This window comes from Panthera leo, chromosome B2, assembly GCF_018350215.1.
Source record: "Panthera leo isolate Ple1 chromosome B2, P.leo_Ple1_pat1.1, whole genome shotgun sequence".
Taxonomy (NCBI): Eukaryota; Metazoa; Chordata; class Mammalia; order Carnivora; family Felidae; genus Panthera; species Panthera leo.
The window spans coordinates 122,054,241-122,067,733 of record NC_056683.1 but is presented as its reverse complement, the minus strand read 5'-3'; the positions used below and the strand labels follow the sequence as shown (position 1 = coordinate 122,067,733).

General features: G+C 35.5%; 1 protein-coding gene across 3 annotated transcripts in view; it reads right to left on the bottom strand.

Moving 5' to 3' along the window:
* Positions 1-13,493, bottom strand: part of PDE7B (phosphodiesterase 7B) — a 313,976-nt gene that overhangs the window by 200,341 nt on the left and 100,142 nt on the right. For 2 of the 3 annotated variants that reach the window (XM_042939904.1, XM_042939906.1), the window contains exon 2: positions 8,194-8,254. In XM_042939904.1, coding sequence (XP_042795838.1) covers positions 8,194-8,254 — 61 coding nt within the window. Of the gene's footprint in view, positions 1-8,193; positions 8,276-13,493 lie in introns of those variants that run through there. The other variant, XM_042939903.1, reaches the window with a different exon arrangement.

Sequence of the window (13,493 nt, the reverse complement as noted above, 5' to 3'; positions counted from 1 at the left end):
AATAAACTCTCATGATAAGGATTCTACCTTGCTCATTAGATCAGCTTTCAGAGTATCCCCAGCAGAGGGTTGAGCATAGGTAGTGCTCAGGAAATATTTGTTAATTACCTGATTCCTAGGCTAGGTCCTAACTGCCTATTTGTAGAGAACTACAGTTATCATCCTGTAACCTCGAGTAATATGCTTGGGAAACTGCCAGTTAGTTCATGTAGGAGCTTACCTATGCCTTAGCTGAGGTAGCAGGTGGTTTTAAATGCTATACCAACCAGGTTTTGATACATCTGGGTCATGTCCTGCAGGTGATTTTGCTGTTCTCACAAATGTATCAGCATGTAGCCATTCAGTAAATATTGGGTTCTCATATAGGCTAGGTGGCCAAACACTGTCCCAGATGCTGGACACCCAGCAGTGAATAAAACTAAGTCTTGCTGTCATGATATTTACATTCTATGTGGTGGGGTGACGCTGGGGCATAGCAATTAACAAACAGACAAAAATATAAAATACATCATTTGCTGAGAAGTGCAGTGAAAAGTAAAATAAGGCAGATCCTGAGTAAGTGATTGGGATAATGCCCCCATGCCTTTTCTTGGAAATATCCAGATTTCAATTTGCCCTCTTTTAAAAGTTAGGAAATCTCATACATGAGCCTACATACAGGAAGAGTGAATTGATTTGTCCATTTGTCCACATGATATGAAGTGTTTCAAAAGTGTAAGTTAAATTAATTCAAATTTCTATGGCATTTTAATCTTGATAAATCAGTTAAGCAACTTGAAAACTTTTGTTTTTAAAAAAAGTCCCTCACTTCTAAGGTCAAGTACACATAAAATAGCTCTCACCATAGTCTTTCTTTAATAACCTATGAGGATAAAATGCTTATTTCTAGATTGCAAACATGCATTTGAAAATATCTATTCACTTTAACCAAATTGAGATAGTTCAATATTCTCAGTATATCAAATATACTGCATATACAAAATACTGCATATATCAGTTTGCATATACAAAATACTCCTAATAGCAAATGAAATGCAGGTACTTCAAACAAATTACTTATTAGTATTTAATAATGTTATATTTCTAGTAGTTCTAAAAGTTTATAGAATGCTTTAATATTGTGTTCTCTGATCCTCAACAAACCTGATGACATACATAATAATATTGTTATTATTACTTATTATTCCATTTTAGAGAAGAGTAAACTGATATTTACAGCCTTTAAGTGACTGGTGTATAGTCACAGAGTTTTTAGCTGGTACCAAATCTTTAAATACCCTGTTCTTTCTACTACACCACAGTGGCCTACTTTGATATCAAATATTATTTGACAGATTGTGTATTAATTTTAAGAAAAATATTTATGAACCTCAAAGTTGTCTACATACAAAAATCATGAGCTGATCCCAGTGAAAAGCAAAATATATCAAAAATTACCCATGTTATTAGAGGACAAATTTCTGAAAAGTGAAAAAAAAACCTTTTAACAATTTTCTCCAGTATAAAAGATTACAATGTTGTTTTACTTCTTAAATAAAATACTATGATATTTAATATCAATGGGAAAAGATTAAATTAAGATGAAAAAAATCGAATCTAGAATTCAGGTCATCAGATTCAAATAGTTACTGAGTTAAAATTATTTAATTTCGTAAGTATCTGATGAATGGCTGTTCTTAACAGCTGTCCAGTAGAAACTAGTTTACAGAGTATTCTCTAAAATTCTATAATTGAAAAAATACTCTCTAAATAAAAGAGATCAGGACTCTCTCTTATCTGATACTTCTCTCTTTTTAGAGTCAATGACAACAGTCAAACTGCCCATAATAAGGCCCCAATTCCTTTTCAATTTATTCTTCCATCATCCATGTGGTCTGAAACACTTCCTGCTCCCTCCTACTCCCCAGCTTTCTTTTATCTGGACTTTTGAATATGGCCATGCATCCACCTAGAATGCTGCCATTTTCTCAGCCCCTGTGTATCTAAGTCTACAGGTCTTCATATCCCAGCTGTATACACTTCCCCCATTTTTTGAAGTCCCAACATACTTCTTTACAATAATAATAATTATTATTATTATTACTGTTTCATGTGTCATCTCAAGCTGGTGCTGCAGATTTGGGGGTTCAGGGATTGAGTCTCTTCCTGGACTGTTAAACCCTCCAAGGACAAGACACATGTCCCACTGGGTATGTATTCTTAGTGCCCAGGACAATACCTTGCATGTAGCAGGTATTCAGTGCATATCTGTTGAATGAGAATTGAATGAATACCTTTGAGTTACTACACAACTTAAAAAAAAATTTTAAGTTTATTTATTTTGAGAGAGAGAGAGAGAGAGAGAGAGCAAGAGAGAGCAGGGGAGGGCCAGAGGGAGAGGGAGTGAGAGAACCCCAACCAGTCTCTGCACTGTCAGCACAGAGCCCAAAGCAGAGCTCGAACTCATGAAACCATGAGATCATGACCTGAGCTGAAACCAAGAGTCAGACGCTTAACCAATTGAACCACTCAGGTGCCCCAGAGTTACCACACAGTTCTGAAGAATGCGTTTGATACTTTTAGAAATTGTTCTCACCTTTATATAATGTGTCAGCTTTTCAGTTGCTTTTCTAAACACTATTAATGTCATCAGTAAATAACTTATTATTTATGTTTTATTATCATCGATTTGTTTATTTTCAATTGTTTATTATTTATTTACCAATTTATTGATGCATAAACAATATTTAGGACATTACAGCAGGCAAAGTCTCCTCACAGAACATTTTATTCTGTCACCAGTACAACCCCTGGGCTAGGAAGAACAGATGTTTTAATTTCTATTTTGCAGAAAAAATTCTAAATTAAAGCCTAAAAGACAAAACATTTTATATGAGTACACAGTTAATTTTTCGGTAGTATGACTAGAAAGCAAGTCTCTCTGTTTATGTTGACTGCTAATGAAACATTGATTTTGTGGTATTTTCTTGCTTTAAGACTGGAAATCTCTTTAACTGATTTCTAATAAACTTCAACAAAAAACCATGGCAGGTAAAAACAAGTGCATATTTTACATTCAATGACAAAGCACCAATCACCATGAAAAAAATCATGCATGAAACAAAAGAAGGATCACTGAAAATTTCAAACCTTGAAAAATTATAAACTTAAACCTTGATAAAGAGGTTGGAGACATTGAGCCAACAAAATACCATAAGTTACAGATTAAAGAAAATGCAAATCAAAACTACAATGAGATCTCATCTTACACTTGTCAGAATAGGTAAAATCAAAAGAGACAAAAAATAACAAAGGTTGGTGAGGATGTGGAGAAAAGGGAACCCTCATGCACTGTTGGTGGGAATGCAAACTAGGGCAGCCACTGTGGAAAACAGTAGGGAGGTTCCTCAAAAAACTAAAAACAGAAATACCATATGATCCGGTAATCCCACTACTGGCTATTTACCCAAAGAAAACAAAAATACTAATTTAAGAAGATATCTGCACCCCTGTTTATTAAAGCATTATTTACAATAGTCAAGATATGGAAGCAACCTAAATGTCCATTCACAGATCAATGGATAAGGAAGATACAGTATACATACACAATGGAATATCATGCAGCCACAAAAAAGAATGAAATTGTGCCATTTGCAACAACATGAATGGACCTACAGGATATTGCGCTGAGATCAGACTAAGACAAACGCCATATGACTTCACTCATATGTGGAATCTAAAAGACACAGCAAATGAAGAAGCAAACAAACAAAAAGCAGAATCAGACCTATAAATACAGAGAACAAATTGATCCTTGCCAGAGGCAGGGGGTGGAGGATGGACAAAATGGGTGAAGGGGCCTGGGAGATGAAGGCTTCAAGTTTCGGAATGAATGAGTCATAGGAATAAAAGGCGCAGTCTGGGGAATAGAGTCAATGATATCGTAATAATGTTGTATGGTGACAGAGGGTAGCCACACTTGTGGAGAGTATAGCGTAATGTATAGAGAAGTCGAATCACTGTGTTGAACACCCGAAGCTAAAGTGACATTGTGTGTCAACTATACTCAAATAAAATAATTTAAAAAATTAGAACCACTCCCCTCGCCCCACCCCCCACCCAACCCCCAACAAATTAAAGTTTACTATTTAAGAGAATCTCACTCTAGGAATAAGGAGAAAGAAGCAGTTGCAAGAGGCATCGAGTCTGACGGGGAATGCTTTTTTGAAAGTTTTTTTCCCCAAGATTTATCATTTCACAGAGTGAGGTGGGCAAGTGGACTAAGAAATGATTCAACATTGCTCACTTTATATAATTTTTTAAAATACTCTTGGTTCTTTGCGAATCAGTTTGATTCATTATATTCAAAAGGTCAAATCCTTTTAGTAACTCATCATACTTCCTACATTACTCGTGCAATGAGAACTAATTTCTCCTCCACTGCTTTTTTCCTTTGGTATCAGTTCATGACACCTCATTAAGGTGCAAGTCTTGCTATATACCTTTTAATACAGTGATGTGCACTTCTGAGGTTAATTTGGGGTTGAAAGAAATCTCGTGGCTAAATTTTTAAAAAAGGAGGGAGATGGGGGAAGTACAAGTTTTAAACATATGCCCTGAGGATGAAGGAAAGAAGAAAGCAACATTTATTACAATTTGGTGCGTAACTCAATTGCCCACGTTTGCCCTCTCTGAGAGAATTCTACGGAATGAATACTTAATACTCAGTGCAGCCAGCCCTGCAGGACATCTTTTTTTACCTTCATATGCAGCACGAACCATTCCTCTGAATCCAGAAATGATTTCCCCATAAGACCTATACATGATAGTAGTTTGCTTCCACTTAAAACTGCATTGAATTCGTGTTTCAGAGTAACTCAAGGTGAATTTTACACTGATGTCTCACTTAATGTAATAAGCCAGAAGCACGACTTTGGGGAGGATAACTTATTTCTGGAAGTCGTGAGGTACACAGCTTAACACATATACTCAAAGTATCTTTCATAATGATCTGCGGACACACTACTGGAAGAGAAGGAACTATAAATGGTGTCCCTGGCTAGTGACCCTCTTCCAAATTCTGTCTCAACTGTGTGGAAACCAGATCACAGCTGGGAACTGGGCAGGCACCCCAAATCTGGCATGTGAGTGGGAAAAGAGGGGGGATTTTAAGGGTTAAAGTGAGCCCAACTTCACAATTTAAAGCTGTGGGATGTCTCAGGTTGGCCTCCCTTAGGGAACTCAGTTCTGAGGTGGCAAAAAGATGAGACATGAAGGTTTGGAAATGCAGACTTTATATCTTTGGTTTCCTTGTCTAGATATTTTGCTTTATTCATAAAAACATTATACATTACCTGCAAAAATATAAACTATACTCATGATTGGCAACACTTAGAAAAGTTAATAGCCCCTTAAAATATCAAAGAATACCCTTTACTGTTGGAGGTATAATGCTTTCTCAAGAAATGCTTTAAGAAGCCATAAGGGCATGATCGCAGGTTCCTTTCAAAGGAAGCAACAAATACTTCAGATAATGGTAAAGAGGTGTTTTGCTGTTGTGTGAATACAGATGCCCTTTCCCGATGAAATATGATATGGTCTCAGTTACAGGAGTTACATGTTAATAACTTGATTTTCTCTTGTTTTAAGGGAATAAACCATTTGATTCCACTTCTCCTCTTATTAACTTGTACAGTATTGCTGTGAAATGGCAGCCCATGGGCTTCAGGTGGACACCTGCTAATGGTGGGTTGATCCATGTGTATTGATATCCATAACAATTTTATTTTGGTATTCTCTTTCATCTAAGATTTCAAAGGACTGTGTAAACGTTTCAATTAAATTTTGTAGCAATCCTCTTAAACAGATAAGTAGGAAAAAGCCTAAGCCTTCTTAGATGTAAGCTCCTTGATGGCACAATTTTCACTATGTGAATAAATCAAGGTCTCTAGACTCGGTATTATTTTTGACACCAAATAAATATTTACCATCTATTTTAAAGGTAAAATACACCGTTGTTCTTCCTATTCCATCTTTATTTTTCCTGTGCCCTCAAAACTAACAAAAACTTCCATTCTCACAATTACTTTATATTATTTAGTTTCCTATCACTAAGAAAATAGAAATCTAATAAACTAATGAAATCTACAAGCTTTGTAACATACTGCTATTGCCAAGGACATTTATATTTTGAAAGAGAGATCATGCCTTAATTTGCTTAAGATAAATGATCTGAGATGTTTAGGATAGACTCCACCTCTCACATATTTAATAGTTTAATTAATTATAATTGTTATGACAGTAAAAGTAATATAGAACTGATTAATGTAAGTATATTTCTAATTTTTGAATGTTGTATAATATGGCAGATTCACTGGGATACACTTAGTGGCCAGGAATGTCTTCTGGCAGCTATATAAACCATTCCATATAATCCAGAAGAGATGGAAACATAATTGGCCTTACTTTAAGTGAGAACACGTCTATAGGCAGTAGAAAACAGTCTGTTGCTGTCCCTGTCGCAGCTATAAACTAAACAGGTAACTCACAGAGAAACCAGGACAAAGGAAAATTCAGGCAAAATAGATGATGTGCTCATGTGCTTAAAATCATTAGAAGTTGAAAAAATGATTAAAAATACTAGATTAGGTAGAAGCCATAATCATACAATATCTTAATGGTATTAAGGTACCTTATTTAACCATTTGCCTCAATTATTATTAACTATAAAATGAGGATAACACTAGCACAAACTTCATTTTATTATTGTGAAAATTAAATAAGTTAATTGATGAATAGATTTGATGTGGTGATGAAATGTTTTCCCAAATCTAAGGTTGGGACGTAATGGCTGGACAAAGGGATTTTTTTCTGCTTATCTATCTATCTATCTACCTACCTATCTATATCTATCAGCATTTTTGAGGCATTTTCATGCTTAAAGGATAGGAATACTGGATATTTGAAATGGTTGTATGGATGCTATGCTATGTTCATTGTTATGCACTATTCATTTTACAATGGATGAGTTACTCTATGGTTACCATCTTAATTAAAATGAAAACATACAGGAACTGCAACAGGTTTAAAACACTAGCACAAGAAAATGAGGATCATAAGACTAGGAAAATATGGTGTCCGTTTTTGTTTGTTGTTTTTTTTGTTTTTGTATTTTTGGCTTGTTTTTCAAGTCATGAGCAATCCTTGGTTATTATTACCTGATTATCTTGGATTATACATTACCAAGACCTTCCTATGCCTCTATCTTGCTGACTGCTTTTGAGTCATCTCACCAATAAGCTAGCTGCCAATATTTGAATTAGCCAGAGAAAATGGAAGAAGCTAAAATGAATACTTTTGTTCTTTGCTAATCAGTGTTGTTCAAAGTTGGAATGGACAGGGTAAAATTTTGGTGAAAGTCAAATTTAAGGATTATTTTTATTTATCTAAGCTACTGTTTTTTGCCCTATTTCAATAATTAACTGAAAGTTAATTGGACGGGGTTTAGTGATTGAAATAATATCTAAACACTGTACCTAAAACTTTACATTTTAAAAATGTTCACGTCATGATTTGGACTATTTCTCACTTTGAGGTTAAGTGCATCACTTATATTCTCTGTACTAGTTTTACCAACCTATAAAATGAAGAAAAGAATATCCACTTCATTTCTTACTGGAATATTATATATTAAGAGTTTGTGAAAGGCATTGATGATACGTCATCCTACAAGAACAAATTATTTTCCATTACAGTGTTGTAATTTTATTACAAATGCATTGTGGGTAACTGTAGATTAGTTCACATTTATAGTTCTCCCAGGCACTGTAAGAGCTTTGTGCTGTGATAGAAATTCTTCATAGTTTACTTACCTAACTTATCATTTCTAGTTAAGGAATTACAGTGTGATTCTTACTTTTTCATCACATTTGCGTGAATACAAAGCACCCAATTTTATGTTATGCTGATGAACCAAGAAAAATTCTGAAATGCTCAGATGCATGATTCCTGACTTACTGACAGTTAATAAAATAAAAACGTTTTTTTATCATCAAATGTTCCAATATACATGTATTATACCTGTCTATAAACCCATAAAAAAGCCTATAAGCCTCTGCAATATGCAACAAGAGACAGTCAGCAAGGCAACAGAAGAACAGCAAGTCCATAGAACATCCACATACTTAATATATCCAAAACGAGAAGTCTTCTTACCTAGCATGCAAACACATTTGACATTCTGATCAGGGTTTTCAAACAAGATTTCACCACACCTCTGAAAGAGAAAGAAAGCCATAATTATTTTCAGATTTTATATCAGTGTTCCCAAGGTAATGTGTCTATGCAACCTGACATCAGCATAACATTATTCTACTTCTCATGTTTTCCTTGGTTATCTGAGTTTAGGGACTTGTGTCATGAGTAGGGATTTTCCTGGTAGTAAAATACTTGAGATATTAAGTTGGGATGGATTGTTCCTTCATGCCTTATGCCTTTGCCTAGAGCTCATTTTGTGTGTTCCTCTGAGGAGTCATGGCCTGAGATGCATTCGGTGTCTAATGTTTTCTGTTTCAGTGGAAGATATGCAGTCTATTAGATCTAATAATTGGAGGTTAATCACTCTCAAAACTGGTCCTTCCTCAGATGGGAGTTATTCTAAACTACCCACTCTGCAATCAAACACACACATTGTTAAACACAAAAGTAGGTGGCCTATACTTAACTCTCTGAACTTGAAAGAAACAAATAAGGAAATGATGAAAAGGTGGCACTCGTAATGCTCTTCCTGAACTCACAGACTCATGGAAATAGCAACTTTCTTACCTATATCTTATTTTTAACTTGCTTATTAAAATTTTTGTGCAAGGTAAACTCTGGAGACAACAATTAGCTCTTTAGGAATGGACTACACTTACGTATATGACTGGCAAATGGTTAGTACCTGAATATGTAAATAAATCCTCCAAAATCAATAAGTAAATAGCAAACAGTCCAATAGAAAAACAGATAAAGGAACTAGCAAAGCATGGAAGAGGGGATCTAAATGGTCAGTAAACACACAGAATAAATTCAACCACACTAATAATCAAGAATGAGCAAATTAAAGATAAACTGAAGTCTATTTTGAATTCATCTGCATGGCAAAACATAAGAGTCTGGCAATAAAAACTGTTATTAAAAATGTAGAGAAAGGGGCACTTGTAAAATGATAAAATCACTTTGAAGAAAAATTTGCAAAATCTAGTCAGGTCAAAATGTACATATCCTATGACCTAGCAAGTTATCTTCTAAACTGACGACTGGAGAAATTTACACAAATAGCTTTAATGTTCAGCTACAAACCAGATAAATACATTATTCACCACTGGAATACTACACAGTAGTTCAGATGAATGAATTAGAGTTATATATACTTTAAAAACATATATTATGTATGTAACATGTACATGTAAATATATAATAATCAATTATATAACGATAATGTTCAAATCATGTGAAATATATAGTGTTCAAATCATACATATAATTTTCAAATCATGTAAAATATATAAAACTGTCTCCATTTTATATGAAGTTGAAGATAACCTAAAAATAGCACACATTATTTGTCGATATATTAATTTACAGAAAAAGCATAAAAACAGGCGATGAATAATGAACATCAAACTCAGGGTTGGGGGAAGATATGCAGAGGATATACATTCTTCATTCATAATTGTGAAAGGCAGGTTGAGAGGGAAAAGGACATCTCAATTACATACATTCAAACCAATCCATTTTCTGGGATGACCTACATCATGCACAGAGAGATGGACATTTGGCTCAGGGCCATGAAAAGGAAGCAAGCTGTTCCAGTGAATCAAGAGAATGGACTGCAGAGAGGACAGGTTGGTTGTTCCTGAAGGTGGTAAGAGGTCAAGGAATACTAGATGGAAAGTCTGTATCGTGAGCTTTTTTCCTGGTTACTCTGCTGACCTACATATCATGTGGTATTTATCATGCTATTTAATCTCCTCATGCTTCATTTCTTTGTAAGTAACATGGGGATGCTAATATATGCCACAAAGTCATATGCGAGAGCAAATGTGGGGATTAACAACCCGTGGCATCTGACCCAACTGTCTTTCCTGTTTTGCTTGTGTTTTGGCAAAGGTTGAACCCATTCAAATTGCTAGGATCCATTTCCGCATTACCTGCTTTTTTTAAAGTGGTGTTTTTATGACCTGAAAGAATTAATAGTTGTTTTTAAATGAAAGATCAGAGGTTTCGAAAATATTTTCAACTTCTTGGCAAAACAAAGTGTTAAGAAGCTCTATTAATCCATATTAATAATTCGTTCCTACAAGGAACGAATATTTATATTCATATTAATAATTCGTTCCTACAAGGAACGAATTCTGGAGTGCTCCCTTACCCTTTGTCAATGGCAAAGCCCACACATGTGCTGGGATACAACGTTCCTTCTTTCATTGCAGGGGATGGAAGCAGATGGTAGGTGGAGGTTGCATGATTTCCCATGGCTACCCTAACCCAAGGCTAACCTTACATATATGGCCCTTTCAGAGGCAGATGGGTGTGGGTGTGGGTAAGGGTGGTGCCATGGGTCTTGTTCTTTTTCCTAGACGTAAAGAAATCCAGAAGCTTCTGCAACTCCTGGAGCATGCATTCCTTAACAGTCATGGCCTGCCTGGGTTCACTGACCACACAAGCTAATGACCAAGCATCAAGGGCAGGTGCGGTGGCCCTTCTGATGATGATGAAGCAGTCCTCTCCTTCTGTCTCCATCTCCCTGGCCATCTGGGAAATGGCTGAGGCACCTCTGACTAGTTCTTTAACTGCTCTGCTTTGTAAAATTACCTGATGATGGTAACAGATTTTAAAGCATGCCCAGAAGGGAATCTGTTGTTCTCAGAACTTGAAAGAAACCAGATTCTTTCCAGTGCTTTTTCTCATTGATGCCAGTGTTTAAAGGGCCTTGGCTGCCAGGCTCATGCTTGCTGTGAAACCTAGGGCAATGACCCAGTTTAAGAGATTAATTGGGCTAAGCCACGGGGTCCGAGTCTCAGAAAACTGCAGGATCTTCCATGGGGGAAGGTCTCATGCCCTCTTGGGTTCTCAGGTGCTGCAGCTGTCTTTCCTCATGGCTCTACCTGGTAACATATGCTGGGACTTCTCATCCCAGCTCACTGCTGCTGAATGATCCTGACTTTGAGCTGGTTCTGATCACCAGGCTTCTGCCTCCTTCTCAAGATCCCATCTCTCCATAGGATCTCCAGTTTTGTTTTGTTTTTGTGCCTCATATACTAATTTCAACTCTCCTTGTTTGCGTCCTTCTCTCCCAGTTCATACTGACCCAAATAATAGGGCATAATTATTGAAATCCCTCGCCAAGGGGCTGGACCCTCCTGGCATACGATCTTCTACAGCACATAGGATATGCTGCACGTGAACTCATGTATGTAATGCCTGTTAACCTCATAGATATGAAGAATCAAACCACTTTCATTGTTAGTGCTCCTAACATGCCTCATTATGTAATCCTGGTGTCTTATACGTACAAGACACTTAAAGAAGATTTGTGGACTAGCTAACATTGATTTAGCCCATACTATGAGCTAAGCATTGTTCTAAGTGCTGTACATGTACCATCTTATACTTTCATTATACTCTTTTAAGAGAGTAGAAAATTGAGGCACAGAGAGTGCCACTCACTATAGAGGACTCCTCTCCAGTAAGTGACAGAATGAAAGCTGACAGCTTAGCCAATGCTTGACTAGTATACGCAGATTCTTAAATATTGGCTATTGTTTATCTACTCATTGCCCAGGTCAAATAGACTATGTCTGCTTGCATCCCCTCCTCTCGCTCATTAGCCACTGACTATTTGCCTGAGTTGCAACCTATTAGAGCATAGGTTTTGTATTAAACTAATCTAAGTTCAAATCCTATTTCTGCATTCACTTACCAACTACCATCATGGACAATTTATTTAGTTTTGTCAAACTTCCTTTCTCATTTGTAAAAAAAAAGTCAAGCTTATCTACATCATAGTATCACCATAAGTTTAGTTTTAATTCATTGTGAACAAGAATGTACCAATTTAAATTTCTGTAGATGAGACCATAATACAAAAATACAAATTAATAAATCTAACTTATTCCATAAAGTATATTTGAATTCTCATATTATTATTTAGGATTAAAAATAAAGAAATAATTCTAATTTAAAAAGTCAGAATATTTCACAATTTGGTTGCTAATTCCTATATATTAAAATTTTTCTATGTTAAATCTAAAGTTTGTTTTTCAGTCAGGAAGAAAAAGATGATGTTATATATTAATATATAAATATATAAAATGCCACATCTATCTTAGTAGTTTTAATTAAAAATATTTACTTTCCATTAGTTAGATCACATGTTTCAGCAAAATGTGAAATAAAATATATTTCTTTTAAGTGAACTATATTTTTTCATTACTTCCACCTTAAAATTAGTTACGAAAAACTGATATGAGGTGTAATTTTTAAAAATCACACTAAAGTATTCAGCACACCTCTTTTTCTTAAGGGAAAATTGTATCTGAAATTAAAATATTTAAATATGAATCATAGTAACTATTGTACTCAAAAGAAATTTTAAAAAATTAAATAAAAAACATCAACGTTAGTGAAAAATTCATACATTGTTCAACTGGAAGCACTTCTAGCATTCTTAAATCAGTTAATATTTTTCCTGCTTCAAATAAAATTGTGTGCTCTTTTTATTTTTCTGAATATTTCCAATCACTTGAATATCTTAGTCTCTCAGTGGGCCTCCAGCAATTAATCTTTGTAGGGCAGGTGTCTTAATATCTTTGGATGGGAGGAAACATTAGTAAACAAAACACAAAACAGAAATCCTCATTGGTTGGTGGTTTGGCCCACTGCCAGCTGAGTCAGTAACTGTTTTCTGTAAGTAGGTAATGTTAAATGCTATCAGCAAATAATTAATAGGCTGTGATTCTTTGATTATTTTCTTCCCAGAGTTATAGGTATTTTTTTTTTAAAGCAGAAAGGCATTTATACATGAAACTAGGTGCTTATAAACGCATTGGAGGAGCAGGCTATAGGCTGGGCACCTAGAAATGAGTCTCAAAAATGCAGAACTGGCTTACGAGGGGAGCTGATGGTGGGCCACATTGGAAATGTGGAGACGCAAGAGGCAACACTGGAATTGTTAACTTCAAGACCACACCACCACGGCAATGATCCAAAGATTAGAAAGCTATTGGCATGATTGCCTTTTGATACCCATGGAGCCAGTGACGGAATGCTGGAAGCTACTGTAGAAATGCAGAAAGACCCAACATGCCCAAGTCTGTGCTTGATAGATCATTAAAACACAACAAAAAGAGCCCGTGGTATATAACTAGATCTATTTTGGAAAAAAAAAGTGATCAAAACTGAGTTTCCTGAGCTGAAGTGCTAACCATGGTTGCTTTTTGATGGAAAACGAAGCACATCTCATTTGTGCC